Genomic DNA, 18,975 nt, shown 5'->3' on the forward strand with positions numbered 1-18,975 from the left:
AAAAAATAAAAAAAAAGAGGTTGTATCTTGAGCAGTACTAGTAGCCTTTCTAATTGCAGTCACACGCGAAGCCTTGTTGCTTGACAGCTCGGTACTGCGGTGGAGTCTGGGACAACCGGATAATCTCTGGTGGGGCTTCTTCTTCAGGCTTCTCCTCTTCGTTCTTGTCTTTGTCCTCCCCATTGCGATAGTCGTTAACCATTCGGTTGATTAGACACTGGAAGGCATCTCCAATACGCTCGCCACTCTTGGCTGAGGCACGGAACCACTCGACAATGTTGTTCTTATCGACGCATTTCTGCATGTTGACGCCCAGATCCAGCGCTCCCATGGGGTCCAGCAACAAGTCGCTCTTATTAGCAACCATCACGACTGGGATCTCTGCGCCTTCGTTCAAGTCTTTGCAGCACGTGTCGATCTCGTTCTTCCAGTTGACGACAGCGTCGATCGTGTTCGCTCGTGTGATATCACAGACGATTACAGCTCCTCTTGCTTCTCGAAAGTAGCCGCGTGTAAACTTAGCGAAGCGATCTTGACCTGCAATGTCCCATAGTTGCAAACTGATGGTCAACTGCTCGTCATACGCGATGATCTTCTCCACAAAGTCCGCCCCGATGGTGCTTACATACTCCTCATTGAATTTGTCTTGAGTGAATCTTCGTATGGTGCTGGTCTTCCCGCAGCGAGCGTTGCCTACAATGAGTACTTTCATGATGATCGTTTCGGGTTCATCACTTGACGACGACTCGTCACTCTCGTCTTCCGACCCACTGCTCGAGTACTGAGCTAGCATCTCCTCGATCTCCTCTTTAGTAGGACCTGGAGCGTTTTCGAGCTCTTCAAGTTGCTGCTGCACCTGCTCGAGACTCAGAGACGCTGTCACTGAACGTGAGAGGCTGTTGCGACTAATCATTGGATGAGCGGAACTCGCTGGAGCACTCTGGACGCTGTGAGTGTCACTTGTCTCTTCAAGATCGGTGTGAGTTGGAGATTCGTTGCCGATGCTGATGCTGCTGCTGCTGCGGTGCTGTTGGATAATTCTCGCCGAATGTTTGGAGAACATGGCAGCCACGTCGTAATCGCTCATGACTGTGCGAAAAATTCACGTTTGTTCTTGACGTAGCGAGAGAGTTCACTGCGACAACTGGGGACAGGTCCGTCTGGTTTGGGTCCCGTTAGAATAAGCTCTTCAACTTCAGTTGCTGCTGTTTTAAATTTCTATCAATCATGGCTTACCGCGTTTTCATTGGTGGAAAAGCCAGTTTTTAAAGCGATTTGCATAATTAGCATGGCGGCTGTGGCGGCGAAGGAGGCGCTGTTGGCACTTCAGCTCAGTTGTCGGGGCGATGCTGCGCGCGAGAGTATTCTTCGTGACTGGGTAAAGTTTGTCGAAGACCGCAAGGAGGTTTCTCTGCTGCAGTCTCTCCCTAAAACGCCGACGGGCGCTGCTATCGACTGGCTCAAACTGTACGAAGAGGTGGTATCTCGCGGAGGCTTCACTGTCGTCTCTCAGCGTCAGCAATGGGCCGAAATTCTAGGTCCCAACGGACTCAACATCAAAGGACTCATGCCTTATCAATTGGCAGCCCATTACGACCACTACCTGCGAGCGTTTGAAGAGAAACAGCTCTTCGGACGAGACCTCCCTCCCTCCGAAGCCACTATGAATGTACTGCCCAACAAGCGCCGCGCCCAAGTGGAAACAGACGACGACACAGCCCCCGTTGCCACTATGCAAGATCTTCAAGATGCGCAGGGCGGCATGGGTGGAACTCCATTGCCACGAGCGAATAAGAGGTTCAAAGCTCAACGTGAACTCCAGACGCACCTCGGGACACTGCATAACATCGTGTTGGCGTTGGACTCGGATTTACCCGAGCAAGTGCTGTCAGCTCTCAATCTACTGACTGTATTATCTTACGGAGACCGCACAGATGACTCTGTACAGCATCAGAACGCAGCGACATCGAATGCCAACGCAACAGCGAACGAGAACGAGCTATTGGTGGATAATGTGCCGGGACTATTGGACGCTTTGTATCGACAATTAGTGTCCTGCAAATTGTTGCCGGATGAGCAAGAAATGGTGCAACAACAATCTATTCGACGAAAACTACTGAATCTGACAGTCGATGACGGCGAGCGTGAACTTTTGGACTCTCGAGCTCTGCTAGTTTTGAACATCATACGCAATCTGGCAATCATCGGCGCAAATGAAAAGCCAATCGCTGCTCACGACGAGTTGTGTGTGTTCTTTATCATGGCTCTACGCTACGTGAACAGTACCGACGCACGCAACTGTCGCGGTGGACGCTCCCGCGCTGCTGTGGACATCGGGGACCATGTGTTGGATACATTGTGTGCTGTCTCGAAGCGTATCGACTTCCTCGCGCTACATCCTCCTGCCTCTCTTGAAGTGTGGCATCCACAGCACCAATTAAACGCCCAATTGTGGAAAAAAGATCGCGTGTTGCCACTCGAGTGTCTACTTCGCGAACTGCGTCGCATCCTGGTGGACCCGAGAGCTCCAGCAACAACGTCGTTCTATCGTCCTTCGCGCTTGTGAACTGCTCACGAAGATATGTCGCGATGTAGCCATTAAGAGGTTCTTGTCGGCCAGTCAAGCACTGCAAGACCCAGCGTTACTTGACCGTGTGGTCGCATTGCTAGGCTGTTCTCGACAAGAGTTCCTCCCTCGTGGATCAAAGCACAAGACGCAACGATCCCACGGATTCCCCACTGAAGCTGACTATGACTTGGACGCAGAGTCTGATTCTGACGAAGATATGACTGATGGAGACGACAACAGTCGCTGGCCTGCACCCTGGGAGAACGACGGGCTGCCGTCAGGTGTCGGCATGGGCGTCGTGTACGTCAGTCCGGAGGGTGTGCGCCACACGACGTCGTCGCCTCATGTCGGTGGGGCGCATGCAGCGCACTCTGTGGCGTTTGACCAAGGAAACCAACTGGATCATGAGATGCGAGACGCAGCGTTGGAAGTTCTCTTCCGTCTCTCCGACTATGATGACGAGACGAAGCTGCGAATGGCGCGACATCCGACGTGCATGCGGCGCTTGGCAGGCTCGCTTCTTTCTTGTGTCGGAAGGGTAAGATTTTGACAAACATTTGCGGCAGGAGTGTTTGTTGGTTTTTGATATTTTTGTTTTTTTCTGTTGCCCTTTCAGCCGGAAGCAGCGCGGATTATTGTTGCCACCCTGTGCAACATTTCGATGAACCGTGCCACATTTCCGTATTTTTTGCCAATTGAGAAGGATCTGATTCTCGTGGCGTGCTCCGATGTCAGTGTGTCTGACATCCTCAACAACGTCGTCGCTGACGTCTACGGCATGCATTCTCTGTAACTCGGCAATAAAACACAAGTTCTTTTATTGGCAAGGACCCGATTGATTCTGTTTCTTATCAAAAAGAACCCTGTTTTCTATGTCTTTCGTATGTGTTTTAGAAACCCAGACCCACAAGCCACTTGCGGATGTCGCTGGCGTGGTCGCCTACGACCTCCAAACGGCCCGGGCGCACGATCACCTCCTTGCCCTGGCACACCTTGGACATCTCGTCACGCAGCTCCTGCTCGTCGCCCTTGTAGCGACGGAGGATGGTCAGCACGCGCGTGCGGCCGTTTCTAAAGTCCCTGTACACTGGAAGCTGCATACCCGTGGCCGTACGCTTTACGTGGAACGGAAGGCCGGAAAGCGGCGCCTCCGGAGCTGGGGACCAGCCGTTGAAGCTCACTTTCTCCGGAACATACGTCGGTTCGTACTTCAGCGGCGGCACCACCACCTCCTCTTGAGGTTGACGCTGCAGTGCACGGAGGTTGGCTGGGTGACGCGTCTTGCGACGGATCTGGCGGTTGCTTGCCACACGCTCGACGGCGTTGACGCTGGCGATCACTCGACGCTGGAACATGCTTGACGACCGGACCTGTTGGCAATGATAGCCGCCCAATTATTAAGCCTCTTGATTGGATAAAATACTGCTACTACTTTATTGGTGGGAACTCAACTTTATTGTGCTTCGCAGATATTCTACAGCGCTAGCAGACTTATAAGAACTAAACCGACTTTTCATTAGTTATTTTTTTAGGCAAAAACAAATACCGGTATAATTATTACGTTAAGCAACATGCTGTATTCTCTTATAAAGGTTTGCGAAATTTGATATGTACGATATTGACAAGGGCGTCGGCCTGAGGATGCTGACCGCCATTGCAGCTTGAGTTGAAGTTGCACTTTATTTTCTATTCTTTCTTTCTAGGCTCTTGTCCCAGTCGGAGACAAGACACGACACAAACTAACAGAAATACCAGTCTTGAATTAATCCTGTTCTAAAAGCCCCTCTGCGAGCCAAGGGCATATCACTTTGAACTAGCTCAAAGTAAAGGACGGAACTAGAGGATAAGTTGTAGGACTTCTACAACGGGTGAAGACCAAGCAAGACCATGGACGAGATGAACCGCGCAGACAAAGGCGTGGTATTCCAGGTGACAACACGGGAGTCAACGTACAACACGGAGCGTGAGTACGTGAAGATTTCACTCCCTCGCTTCAGCGGAGGCACAGCCCAAGATTGGCTTAAGTGGAGTCACAAGTTTGGACGTCTGTGCCAGCTCAAAAAGTGGGCACCAGAAGAGAAGGACCTGAATTTGCAGTTGGTGCTGGAGAATGAGGCACTGGAGGCGTGGCAAACAGCTTCCGAGGATAAGGATATGAATAGTGTGGCACAGTTTACGAAGGCGTACGCGTTGTGGGGACGGACGTACGTACCCAAAGCATACAATGAGCAGTTGGAAGAAGACTTGTTCATGTTCGCCAAGCGGCGTAATGAGACAGTGTCACAGTGTCACCGGCGCATGAGAGAGATTGCTCGCATGCTTCGAGACTTGCCAACGAACCCCATGAACTTGGACGACAAGTCAATGATCAGGTACTTCAAGCGTGCGATGCCGAGAGATTGGAGACATGCGTACGAGTGCAGTGGTATCACATTCAGTAGTATGCCGCAATCCGTGCAGTATTTCGAGCGCCTTGAGCAGTCAGAGCGACGCGAAGGACAAGAGAACAAAGGCAAGCCGAAGGCGAGTAAGCCGAATAAGCAGTACGGCAACTACCATGGCAAGAATAGTAGCCATACGAAGTGGAATAATAACCACACGAGCAAAGCGTCGTCGAGCAACAACGCAGAACTAAGTGGAAAGTGGTGCAAACTGCATAAGACAGCGTCACATAGTGACCAGGAGTGTTTTACGCAGAAGATGAACGACAAGAATAGCTACAATCAGAAGTCAGCGACAAAGAAGTCGGAGAACCGAAAGCTGACGAAGGTGGACGACACGGAGTCGGACTACAACTATAGTGATGAGAGCGAAGGCAAAATAATCACCAGTGCGATGAATGAAGCGTCTAAAAGCGTTGGTAGACCAATGCGACTGGGAATTCGGCTCTCGCAGACGAAAGAGAAAAGAGTAGCTCTACTGGACACTGGATGTACTACCAGTTATATTAACGCATCACTCGTGACTGCTAATAAGCAGCTGGGAGTCAAGAAGACCCCTTCAACCATGACATTCGAGCAAGTTGACGGTAAACTCAAGTCGGATGGTACTATGGTTGTGAAGTTCAGATTCTTGGACCTTAACTATGGCTCACGAATCACTCATCAGTTTGAGGTGATTGAGAACACCAAGGACGAGATGGTCATTGGTCGCGATTTATTGAGCGCATTGGGTATCATCGTGAGCTTCAGAGACGGCAAGGTGGAGTGGAACGGAAACTCCGTGGTCGTGAATATGGGCAATGCTGGGACGTATCAAGAGATGCCAGACAAGAAGCCGAAAAGACACCTGCCTGTAGAATTGAAAGGTGGGGAGATACTTGACGAGGTCAAGGACATTAACGATACTTCGGTCAAACCGATGGACCTGATTGGCGATGCCGACATCGACCAAGAGACGTACGACCAAGTCGTGAAGTTGTTAGCTAGCTTTGAGATGTTGTACAATGGGCATCTGGGCAAGATGAAGCTGCCGGATTACGTCTTACCAATTGTTGAGCCGTTCACACCGGTTCATGCGAGGCCATACTCAGTACCGAGGAGTGAGGAAGATGCAGCTCGCAAGGAGATACACAGATTGATTACAGTCGATGTGCTTGAGCAAATCTTCGACTCGGAGATGGCGTCGCCTGCCTTCTTCTTAAAGAAGCCGGACGGAAGACTACGGTTGCTGACTGACTTTCGAGCGCTTAATCGGTTTTTGAAGAGACATCCATACTATGTACCGCTGATTCGAGAAGTTTTAGCAAAACTAGGTGGAGCAAAGTACTTTTCGTCACTGGACGCCAATATGGGCTATTACGCTAGACAATTAGCGAAAATAAGCCGAAAGTACACCGCCTTTTGTACACCATGGGGAAAGTTCCAATACAAGAGACTGCCGATGGGAATATCTACGGCTCCGGACGAGTACCAGGCCAGCATGATGAAGATCCTGGGTGACTTTGATTTTGTCATCGTGTATCTAGATGACATACTGATCTTTTCGAAGACAGCCAAGGACCATGTGGAGCATTTACGGGTGGTACTAAAACGTCTGAAAGAGTACAATGTGACTCTTGATGGCAAAAAGTGTCATATCTTTTGTAAGTCGGTGGACTACCTGGGTTTTACATTGAGTGCGGATGGAATCCAGCCTCAAGAGAAGAAGATCAGTGCGATAACGCGCTTGACAGCGCCGAGAACAAAGCGTGAGTTGAGAAGATTCTTAGGACTGATTAATTACTACAGGGAGATGATTCCACACAAGTCCGCATTGTTGAAGCCACTGACGAGAATGACGTCGCCAAAAGCAACATTTGTGTGGACTTCGACAGAGAATGAAGCATTCGAAGGAATCAAGAAAGCGCTAGCCGAAGCAGTACTTCTATCATTTCCTGACTTTTCAAAACCTTTTGACATCTACGCGGATGCGAGTGGTAAGCAATTAGGTGGTTTGATTCAGCAGGATGGTAAGTTGATTGCGTGCTTTTCGAGAACACTTACGGAGGCGCAGAGGAATTACACCACGATGGAGCTCGAGCTACTGTCAGTTGTGGAGATCTTAAAAGAGTACCGAACAATACTCTTAGGATTCCCGGTGGTGGTGCACACAGATCACAAGAACTTGATCTATCCTACGGAGAATTCGCTAAGAGTAAAAAGGTGGAAACTCTTACTGTCAGAGTACCGGGTTGACATGTGAATATGTACAAGGAAAATCAAACATTGCTGCAGATGCGTTTTCACGCATGGAGTGCACATCCGTGTCCAACGAAAACCGGTCACAGCTTAGCAGAGCACTGTTCAGCGAACAAGGCGAATGTGTGTTGGAAGGAGATTATATCAAACAGTTCCAGAGTACAGACAAGATGGTACAAGTGCTGTTGCAAAAGTGTGTGAATGGCACGAGTGACCCAGACTACCGGGTTGAGAACACCATGGGGGCGAGACTCCTTACGTACCAGAAACGTGTGGTAATCCCAAATGCAATGCGCGAAGAACTTGTTGATTGGTATCATCTGAACTTGCTGCACCCCGGATCAAAACGACAATTCCATACCATGCGGGCTAATTTCTACTGGTCGGGCATGGAGAAGACAATCGTAACGTACTGCAAGAAGTGCATCACGTGCAAGAAAGCCAAACTGCATGGAGGACCACAAGCATATGGCAAACTCCCTCCAAGAGACCTGAACAGGGTTGATCCGTTCGACGTAGTGCATGTCGACACGATGGGTCCCTATGGAGCTGAACGTCAGTATGCCCTTACTGTAATCGATGAAGCAACTCGTTGGCTGGAGGTTTCCATCCAAACAGACAGTAAAGGAAGGACAACAGCGGAAAACTTTGATACGACATGGCTGTGTCGATATCCACGTCCGAAAACGGTAATTTTTGACAGGGGAAATGAGTTCAATACCAGCGAGTTCAGAGAGATGTTAGCAAGCTACGGTATCAAGCCGAAAGCGATCTCGGCCAAGAATCCACAAGCGAACGCTATCTGTGAACGTGTACATTTGGTGCTGAATAATTGCATCAGATGCAACCCAGAGGCGGATTGGCGCAAAGTACTTCAGTATGCTGCATTTTCAGCACGTGCAAGCTACCACACTATTCTGGGAACTTCTCCTGCAAACATGATATTTGGGCAAGATCTGATTACTCGCAAGCTTTATGAAGCAAATTGGAACTACTTGTGCAAGAAACGCTTTGATGCTATTCTACAAGAGAATGACCGTGCAAACTCTACCAGACTACAGCACTTCTACCAAGTAGGCGACCACGTGATGGTTCGCATTCCAGCCAAAGACAGAAAGAACAAACACCGGAATGTGGCTAACGGGCCATTCACCATCGTTGCGGTGCACGACAATGGCACTATTACCCTGGACCAAGGACCAACGCAGCAGCGAGTGAACATTCGTCGAGTGTTTCCGTGCTAATGAGCAGTCAGCATGGGGGCGAGTGACAAGGGCGTCGGCCTGAGGATGCTGACCGCCATTGCAGCTTGAGTTGAAGTTGCACTTTATTTTCTATTCTTTCTTTCTAGGCTCTTGTCCCAGTCGGAGACAAGACACGACACAAACTAACAGAAATACCAGTCTTGAATTAACCCTGTTCTAAAAGCCCCTCTGCGAGCCAAGGGCATATCAATATTTCATTCCTTGGTCGTGAAGAGCACGTAGAACTTGGCCGGTTTGGGCTCCTGCAGCCTCGACGTGCATAGTAATTCTTTAAGCCCACTCCATGTCATACATGTCCTTGTTGTTTGCTGAGGAATGTATTCAACGCACTAACTGAGCAGAGTATCAGCTATCTGCTATAATGATTAATCCCGGGAGATAACTCGGCTGGGCCACCGCAGATCACGCCAAGTGTGTCGAAATTTGCGACACCTTCGAGCCTGAACTTAGTAGTTTGTGTGTCCACGCTCCTCTCCTTTCGTTATTAAAGATTGTGCTAAGGTATAATAAAATCAAATTCTACTACTGTACAAATTACAATTTCGTACTGGTTTACAAAGCTCTGGGGCACCGAAAAGTCGAATATAATCTAGATATCCCTATATTGCAGCATTGTATTTGCCTTCCAAGCTGGTGTGCAACATCTAAAAGTGGAACATAGTGGATTGGTTAAAGAGCACTTTTGATCTGTACTAGCATATGGCATTTTTTGCAAGTACTGCGTCCTGGATTTACGGTGAAGAAGTCAAACATATTGATGATTTTCCAGTAATTAATCTTCAAATTGTTTGACACCTCTAAATAATCAGTGTAGACAAACTGTATTTTCTCATGTTAAAACATAATTTTACAATTAAAAAATATTGTGAATGTGGCGATTATTTTTGGTGACATGCTTTTATTCGTGAGTAAACCCTTTTGCGTGGGGACACATCTTATCAGTGCTACTACACTTCTATTTAGTTCATTTTCGTTAACATTGGTGGTAAAACCCGGGAGGGGGGGGGCATGATATGGTAGTCAAACTCGACGGTAATTATCCCATTAAGAAAGCGTTGAGGACAAAAAAGAACGTTTATGACATATGGAAATGTATCCCTGTATTAGTGCTCTACAACCATATAGCAACTCTTCTCTAAACATACGCGCTATTTCATGAGCTGCTATGCGGTAATGTGTCTTGAATGATTTCCCGGAGAGTGTTTTGTCCTGAAGTTAATGTCAAAAGCCCGCAGCTCGACTGTAAAGTCAAGTATAATTTCAATCCCATCGTCGGGTGTCATATTCGACAAAGGCTTTTGAGCTTGCCGCGCGTGAAGTTTGGCTCTATACTTGAGGACAAAATCACTCGGAATTTGAAGATCTTGCATCTTATATCGTCCTTATTTATAGGACAAATCATGATGAAATTGTACAGCTGATATTAGTAGCGGCATTATTAAGCCTTGAAACACGATACCAACAGCTTTACTTCGCCTGATATTCGGTGCATCTTTTGACGGTGAGAAAAATTAAATATGCTATTGCCTTTTCCGCCAATGCTCTCATATATTGACGAATCAAATGTAATACTACCTCCAGGGTATTTACGTAGTATGCACGTAAATATCCTGGAGGTAGTACATTTGATTCGTCAATATCATTTTTGATGGCGATCAATCATTCACTTGATGATTAATGGAAAAAGAAGTAGTATTAATACATCGTACTCTAACTTGTTCGTACCCTGAATGCTGTTGATTTTACAAAAAAGAACACCAACATCACTTCATCGCGTCTTTTACTCTCGCTCCCGAATCTACTTTGAGGACTATATCAACTTTTTTAACTTGTCCATCTCTTTCAACTTTTTCACCTTCTTGGCAGCTTCGAGAACGTTGCTTGTTTTCATGTCTGGCAGCTTTATGAGTTTGTTTGTACCACTGAAAGCTTTGAAGACTCCACCGTTCCCGTCCGTCGGGCGGCTCTGAACAACTTGTTGGCCTGCGTTCCGGAGAGATCTTTTCGCCGCAGGGTCAGGGGATGCCTTCGACAAGAGTTGAGACTCAGTGATGGGATTCGGGATCGCTGTGACGCCGCTGCTGTTCACTAAAATTGCAAAGGCAATAACAACGTAGAATACACTGCGCATGACTGGAGAGAGAAGGATAGTCTGTGGTCTTGAAAGGAAAAAGTGAAGTGATAGCTCATCACAGAGTGAACCGGAGGGCGATGGCACGAGTTTACACTGTAAACTTTACAGTAATACTACAATACCAGTGACTGAGGGAGACATTGTCCGCCTCGTTACGGTACTGCATGCACTGTATAACATACATGCGAGCTATTCCCCTGCAAGAATCACAGCGCTGGCCGACGGCCTGACAACGTTTTCCACAGCTGCTACATTGAGAAAAGTTTCCCTGATGTGCAGTGTAGACTCGATGAGCTTTCTTGTTTGCTGTAATGTATTTTCTGGTATCACTAAGAAGGGGTAATAGATCAGATACGAAGTAATGTGTTTTACGAAACGGCAGGGTTGCTGGTGTCGTGTACGTTGATACTTAATGGGTGGAATGTTCGCTGGAGAGTAAAGAGGATAAAATCGCTGATGTCCAGCATAATGTGAAACGCATTGGTTGAGGTGCTGCTGTACGAGACCCAAGCAACTAAATAACCGGGCGGTCAGGTCGGTAATTACATAGTCCACAATAAATAATAGGAGTCTGATTTGCGACGTTAGATGTTTAGCGACCAAATAAAACGGACGACACCTCACCGATCTTAACACGCCAAGTTTATAATTGAGCTACATGTGTACTCAAGTATCCGTGTCAGACATACTACTGAGGTTTAACACATGTCATTCGTGATTAATATGTGTGTCATTTATTAATATATTCGAGCTGATATTATTATATACATGTAATACCAGGGATGGACGAGGTTTATCGCTCTTAGGGGAATTTTGGACAAGCCTTAACTGGCTTATTCGACAAAAGAATTTCTCGAGCGAAATCTCGTTGGCATTTGTTGGATCTATCCGTCATCATAATTTGTAAGATGACCCGTAATATATTCTGACTCAACCTTTTTTAAGCACGGATAGAGATTTTTGGTGATGACAATGCTCCGGCGCCGCGATATTTGCTCCGAGACCTTGGTAGTCTTGCTTATTATTCGTAGTCTTCGCAGCTAAAAGCAGCGTTCTGGTTCATCCAACAAAAACGAGTATTTTTTAAATAAATATTTATTTGTAAGTATTAGGCAGCGATATTACGACCGAGGCTTCAATAAGGTCATCGTCACTTTGAGTACAGGCTCTCCATAAACAATTCAACAACGCCAGCATGGTATGAACGGCCACATCAACAGCACCGGCCGCGTAAACAACGGCATTGTATGAACTGCCACATCAACAGCACCGGCCGCGTCAACAGCGGCACAGCTATTTCCGATTTTTTAATATTTTCTCTTCGCAACTCAGCTCTAGGAGCTCGAAATGGCATTGGTAGTTGCATTCCCGCACACAAACATACACACAAACTCAAGAGCACCGCCTGCTACATAAACTCAAAGCATTATTAATAATGAGAAGCATTCACTGGTCTTTTAAGACAATCAATGTTTCCTTTTTAAAAAAAATCAAAAGATGGGGGAAACTACAAATTCCAAAGACGCACCGAGCTATGTTTGTCAAGCTTCACTGTGTTGTCGTCTCCCAGGACTACCTTATCAGACCCAGGGAGGTGTTACGACTTTTGTGGACGGAAGATGGGAAGAGCGAAGAGTCCCATGGGGAGCATGAAGGAAACAAGGCAATCTACTCTCAAGGCATTAAAGCATAGAGAACGTAGTAGCACGTATCGTATACGTTAGCGTGCTTTGGGAGTTCCAGCTCCAATGTTGGTGCTCTTCGTGTTCTTCCCGACCTAAAATAGTAAATGGACATTGCTAACCACAAAATGACCCAGGTACATTTCTTTGACAGCATAGTAAAGCATCTTATTGCAAAGAAGAGCTCAGTGCAATACATGTAGTATTGGAATACCGCACTAGCTCTTCGGATTGTGCAAAAGACTACACAATACTGTTTGTAAGCAAGAAAGCTAATTTCGCCTTTGACCCGCAGGAACAAGAAAGAGGTAATACATGTATGTATCAGGGACCCTGCGGCTTGTAAGAAAAGCCGAGAAAGGGCCCGCACGTGGAGCTCTCCACGCAAGTGTAGCCGAGCTAGACTGTAGACCACAGAGGGTAGGGAGGCTAGAACGTTCGTCTTGTCTACCCAATTTGCTGAGTTTCCCGATCTGAGCCTATTTTTCTAGAGTATATTATCATATAAAACCCAGGTTACTGTCCCCCCCCCAGCACAAAAAAAACTAAGGAGGACTCTATATGTATCGGGGGTACGTTACCCCAAGTGCACCTGGATACATGAAGTTTAGCACATCAAGAGACCAATCATTGGATGATGGCATTGCTTTACTAAGGGGGAGGTCGGAGTACAAAAAGAGCAAAAAATTAAATAGCTTTCTTGGACCTGATTGGCCGACTGATTTTCGGTTATCTCTTTTAAAAAAAGACCACAGGTTGGTCTTTTAAAAAAAGAGATCACACATGAAGGGGAGGAAAAAATTGGCTGCGCTCTCCCTTGTATTTGCCGCAGTGGCTACTCTTGCCAGTGACAAGCGTCAATGGCCCAGGAAACCTTCCCGACGCTTCTCCGTACGGAACACAACATGGCAGTGAGTTCTAGATGACCCCATATTTGCAGACGGCTCGTTTCCAGTAAATTTTCGGTGCAATCGTGCAACTTTCCTGGCTATTGTATCCCGTATCGAGCAGAGATGGCCGAGCGTACGCCCAGCCCCTCGCCATAACGCACATTTTCCTATTAGAGATCGAGTGGCGGTGGCCTTTTATTATGTCACTCACGGCGGCAGTGCATACGCGGCTGGACAGATTGTTGGCGCTGGCAAAACGCAAGCACTACTTTTTATTCGCCAAGTTGTTCATGTGGTGACATCGTTTTCGTCAGAGACTATTCGATTACCGTCCACGGACGACGAGATAGCGGAGGTGATACAAGGGTTTCAAGATATGCTTGGTTACGCAGCCCCTTTTTATCAGCAAAAAACTCGACGAGCACTGACCAGTAGCTCGGATACTTCACCGCTTTTTCCAAGTTTCCCGTAGTAGCCTCGTCGGCGCGGATCTGGCCGAACAGCGCCTTCATAGCATTGAATTTGTTACGTAACTGATCTACAACGGCCTTGGTTTCATGCTGCTTGTTAAAACGACGGACCAAACGGCTCCACAGTACAGTCAGTTGCGCTCTGCTCTTGTGTTTGTTAAATTGATCACCGTACGCAATCAAACGGAGGTGGAGTTGAGTACGCAGACGTGAATCAGTCCACACCAAGCGAGGTGCCTTCTCAGTAAGAGCCTTGCCAAGAGGGTCAGCCGCAAAGTCTTCTTCTGGAGAGGGGGGATCGCCTCCATGAGCACCGTGTCCTCCTTCCATCGCGAATCGTTGAATGTGAGCTCAATTTACCGGTACATACCGATTTTGACATTAAATAAACAGGTATTTTACCTCGACCTAGATCCGCTGCAATGCTCTTTTTTATTTGCTCTTTTTGTACTCCGACCTCCCCCTAAAGGTGACTTATAGTTTGTGTAGTTAACTCAAGCTTATCCTGCCTATAAATACGTTCAGTTACAAATTACCTTAAAATTGTTACTTCCCTGCTTCGACAGAAGGGGCCTGTGAGCTACTGTTCATAAGAGTTTATAAACTGTCGGCATTCGACTTCCTCACGCGCAAGGTGCTGTGTGACCCCGTCACAGTTGGTAGCACTTGTAGTCAATCCACGCCAACGCGGGTAGACTTTCTGCGCCTCTCTAAAGCTCGTCGCCATGGAGAGGAACGACTTCTCCCATCTGAGCGACTCACAGCTCGTGTCGGTTCAAAAGATGGCTGGAACCTTTGAAATAAATGCCCTGCAGAGCCTGGTGGCGTCAAGACCGGCCGAGCACCTCGAGCGCGTCAATGCGTTTGACGCCTTCGAGCGAGGGTTCATCGGACATGCGCGGGGAACCCTGCAGATTCCGGCGGCGGAAGCAAGTCCGCCAGACTCGAAGCCAATAAGACTGAATGTGAAGCCGTATGAAGGGATAGAAGGTGAGAACCTTTACTTCTGGGTTCGAGAGGTAGAGCTTGCAAAGGACGCGACCCTGGTCTCGAACGAGCGACTCCGTGTTGCTTTTGCGCTCTTCAACATTAGCGGTCGTGCTAAGGTTTGAGCGTGCCCGCGGGAGGCAACATCGCCTCGATTTTTCACATATTAGGATCAGCTGTGCGAATAGCTTCGGACCGCGTTCCTCCCAGTGACTTACGAGTCCTGGAAGCGCTTGTGCCTCCTCTCATGAAAGCAAGGAAAGCGCGATCTGCATGAGTACGTCCAAGAGATGTCGGATCTCACGGCGTCCCTAGTGGGCATCCCACTCAACGAACACATCAAGGTGACAGTGTTCATGGACGGCCTTTGCGTGGACCCGGCGCGCTCTCAGATGTTCCGGGTGCGGTCAAGCACTCTCGAAGAGGCGATTCAAGTGGATCTCCAAGAAGAGTACAGCCATTACCAGGCGCGTACGCCGGTCTCAGCGTGGCCAGGGAATTTTGTGCTGAATCCCGGTCGAGCCAACCGCATAGGACCGGTTTCTACGGAGCTCGGATCCGCCGAACAGCGCGAAAATCGCTGTTTCAGCTGCGGTAAGCTGGGCTACTTCAAGCGTGACTGTCCCGCGGTGAGACCTCGCAGGTGGACTTTTCCCAAGCCCGTCCCCAGGGCCGCTGGCAAAATCCAGACTAGTAGGGGCGGGCCACCCTACTGGGAAATAATATACCCTTCTTGGGAGGTACGCGGGGGCGCTTACCACGGGGACGTAGCCCCTTTTGCGTCTTCGCACTCGGTAGTACACGGATGTGTACAGGGATACAATCACCCCTTTAGAATCTTGATCGATTCTAGGGCCTCGAAAAGCTTTCCACGCCGCCAGGCGGTTGCTCGTAATAGCAACAACTTATGCGATGCTATGAGAGAAAGCAAGGGCAACGGGATGGTGTCGGTGCGACTGGCCTACATGAAGGTCGTCACTGTCCCCAACGTCCACGTGAATCTGGCCGTCAAGTTTGAAGACTTTGACAGCTTCGAACAGCTCACTGTTTTTGAAATGGATCCCTACGATATGATCCTGGGCATGCTCTGGCTTGAGGAGCGCAAACGCTGGATCGACTGGCGAGGCAAGGCAATCGGTACCAGCCAGCCTGCGAAGTCTGACAGAGCATTGGTGATTCATGTTCCCACATCTGTCAGGACCCGGGGCGCCCACAAGGGTTGCCAGGGTACCGAGGCTTCCGGCAGATGCTTGGGAGTCGCCGACGTATATGACGACAGTGAGGGTTACTTCGACGGTGGCGGCGCTAGGAGGCGTCGGCCAATTGGGTAGCTTAGGTCCAAAAGCGGGTAACATAGCTCCGCAGACAGCTGCAGCTGTCACGAAGGCTAGTAATAGCGTGTTCAAGGTGGGTTTCAGATCTTCACACACAGTCGCCCAGACGTTAGCTGAGTTGTACCGTATTGATCAAGCCTTCTGTGCGGTAACACAGTGCTACACGAGATCGCCCAAACCATAACTAAAGAGGAAGACGCGGGGTGCGCTTCCTGTGTGGAAAACATAGTTCCACGTGATACCTCGAGTGCCTCGGATGTCGGCACCACGGCATCCCCAGACGTGGGTAACGACGTTCTTCGTCACGGTCGCCGTCGAAGACGACGCCGCAAGTCGATCGACGTCACTTCGATCGACTCGAAGTCCAGGGCCCAGGCTCCTCCAACGCGACTGGTTGAAGAGTGTTTTCACGTCTTTGATGTCGAGACCGGTTAACCCGTCAAGACATCTGGTGCCCACTTGGAGATTGCAGAGATACAGAATTTCCTACGTTATCACGTACTATTTGTTATGATATTCAGGGGGGTTTCAGCCAATCAGGGGCCGAACGGGAAATGCCTCCGTGCATCCTTGATTATCGCATTCAGTCGTACGAACTGTCTTTCTGTCTCTGCATTTTCCAATCGGATGACGCCTACGTAACGCCGCCACCAAAAAGGGCGACCACGACGTCCGGGATGGCCGCGGTCGTAACGTGAGGAAGGACCTTGTGTCATCCTTCAGAGCGGCGCACAAACTAGAGGTCATAGACCATTTGGCAAGGGGTGGGGACAACAAGCGAACAATTAGAAATTTATATCCTGATCTTCCTCAGTCTAAACATGACAGCCGCCGTACACGTATTCATCGTTGGCGGGGCCGGACACGGCCCAAGCTCGAAAAGTTATGCGGTGAATGTGGCGGTGCCAACAAAAAAAAGTCACGAGCGAAAGGTCATCATAGCTTCCCCTGCTACTTCTAGAGCTTGAATCCGTAACATAGTTGCAGTAACTGGCACCCCTTCCTCCCTCTAATCATTTATCCAGGTACCAAACAAAGCTCCTTATATTTTGGCAGCACCATGTCCTCACCCCTTTTAATGCGTCGTGGTGCTGGTAAAACCTTTTCAAAGTGCGTCATCGACTTTCTCTGCGTTGCAAAACGCGACAAGGGCAGATTTGGCCGTCGGAACGCGCCCACATTTCGGCTACATTTGCTGTAGAAGTCAATCAAAAGGCTCATGCGCTGGGGGTGGCTCGTATGTATAATGCAGATCAAACAGACAAATTTCGACGACATGGTCGGAGCCATTGCAAATATCAATCTACAACAATAGATCGTTTTGGTTAACACTTTGGATAGACAGTATATGCTATTTCCGGTCTATGGGTGAACACCTTTCTGAATGTCATACCTAGGCTATTCGGTACTGAGCCTCGAGGAAATGACGGCCGAGTCGTTCCTGGCCAACCTTAAGTCTGGGGATATTGCCGAGATGGTACTCATAAGACCGGAGGCCACTCGGGAATAGCTGAACGCCTCCTCAGTCTTGAACAAGGAAGTCTTAAAGGGATTGAGTAAGTAGCGCCAAGCACACTTGGGTTCTGAGATCCTTAAGAACCCAAAGGATCCGGTGTATCGTTTGGCGACGGAGTATGCGGACGTGGTGAACAAGCACTTACCGACCCAACTTCCACCAGACCGAGATGTACGGTATGAAATTGATCTCGTGGTCAGCACAAAGTAGAGTGTCACGAGACAGTGGACTAATCTACGTGAACATTGCGTGATCATTGATGCCTTATTGTTGCAAAAGCGAAGGCAGGCATGGTGCAGCAGTCAAAGTCCTCGCACTCGACGCCGAGTTTTTGCGGTCGGAAGCCGAACGAGAAGTGGCGCCTGGCTCACGCTTATAACAAGTTGAGCAGCATAATGGTGCCGAGTCAGACATTAATTCCACGAAGGGATGTGTTGCTGAAAAACATGGCCAGATGCGTACTGTATAGTGCGCTGGATTTGATAGACGGATACTACTCGATCCTGATGAGCGAGCGACTTACAGATCACTGCGATGAGCACTCCAAGCGGCATGCTTTGGTGGTGGCTCGTCTTGCCGCAGGGCTTGGCTAACACCCCGGCGACATTCAACCGCCTGGTGACGCAACCGTTCAGGCTATTGCGTGCCTTCGTACAAACATACTTCGACGACATCTTCGTCCATAGCCGTTCCGTAGGAGGCAAGACGGCCATGGAAATACGTTTGGGACACCTCTGGCGAGTGTTGGACGTAATGAGGGCGAACAAGTTCTACGCCAACACCAGCAGGTGCGGCTTCGCGTCACCAGAGATCAAGCGGTTGCTTCGTCACCAACGTCGGCTTTCGAGCTGATCAGGGCAAGGTCAAGGACATTACAGCATGGCCGACGCCGGGATCCCAGAGGGATCTTCGAAAGTGATTGGGCTTAATCAACTACCTTCACAAGCATAGCGCCGGGTACGCAGGCCTCAATAAACCCTTGTCGGACCTCCTTCAAAGGACGCTGGGAGTGAGAGCACTAGAATGTCTTTGACAGCATCAAGGCCAGTACCCAAAAAGCTCCTGTCCGGGCTCTACCGCGCGAGACGAAGCCTTTCAGTGTCGTCTGCGATGACGCCGACTATGCAATCAGTTGTACATTTCCGCAGGCTAGACAATAGCGAGTCATCTCATTCTAGTACACGCAGCTCAAAGCCGCTGAGCGTAACTACCCTGTTCACGACAAGGAGCTCCTGACAAAATGAAGTATGTCATCGTGACGTTTCGGGTACATCTTCTGGGCTCAAGGTCATTTGTGATCCACATAGACCAGCATCCTTGCAGACAGCGACGAATTCGACCCACCTCTCCCAACGGATGGCGAGGTGGCTATCCTTCTTTGCGGAGAACAACCTTCGCGTTTAGTACATACCGGGCAAGCTCAACGTGATTGCGGACGCTCTCTCTCGA

General features: G+C 48.7%; 4 protein-coding genes across 4 annotated transcripts; 1 reads left to right on the plus strand and 3 right to left on the minus strand.

Moving 5' to 3' along the window:
• Positions 1-49: 49 nt before the first annotated feature.
• On the minus strand, positions 50-712 carry PITG_09629 (Rab32/38 family GTPase, putative; the record flags this gene model as incomplete). Its single annotated transcript, XM_002903202.1, has 1 exon — positions 50-712. One exon carries the CDS (start codon positions 710-712, stop codon positions 50-52), a length of 663 nt encoding a protein of 220 aa, XP_002903248.1.
• A 576-nt stretch (positions 713-1,288) lies between these two features.
• On the plus strand, positions 1,289-3,362 carry PITG_09630 (uncharacterized protein; the record flags this gene model as incomplete). The annotated part of the gene is made up of 4 exons (XM_002903203.1): positions 1,289-1,909; positions 1,955-2,512; positions 2,604-3,107; positions 3,186-3,362. The coding sequence occupies 4 exons, from the start codon at positions 1,289-1,291 to the stop codon at positions 3,360-3,362; spliced, it is 1,860 nt and encodes a 619-aa protein (XP_002903249.1).
• Positions 3,363-3,459: 97 nt separating this feature from the next.
• On the minus strand, positions 3,460-3,924 carry PITG_09631 (uncharacterized protein; the record flags this gene model as incomplete). The annotated part of the gene is made up of 1 exon (XM_002903204.1): positions 3,460-3,924. One exon carries the CDS (start codon positions 3,922-3,924, stop codon positions 3,460-3,462), a length of 465 nt encoding a protein of 154 aa, XP_002903250.1.
• Positions 3,925-10,323: 6,399 nt separating this feature from the next.
• Positions 10,324-10,644, minus strand: PITG_09632 (secreted RxLR effector peptide protein, putative; the record flags this gene model as incomplete). The annotated part of the gene is made up of 1 exon (XM_002903205.1): positions 10,324-10,644. The coding sequence occupies one exon, from the start codon at positions 10,642-10,644 to the stop codon at positions 10,324-10,326; it is 321 nt and encodes a 106-aa protein (XP_002903251.1).
• Between the last annotated feature and the right edge of the window lie 8,331 nt (positions 10,645-18,975).

This window comes from Phytophthora infestans, genomic scaffold (assembly GCF_000142945.1).
Source record: "Phytophthora infestans T30-4 supercont1.15 genomic scaffold, whole genome shotgun sequence".
Classification (NCBI taxonomy): domain Eukaryota; phylum Oomycota; class Peronosporomycetes; order Peronosporales; family Peronosporaceae; genus Phytophthora; species Phytophthora infestans.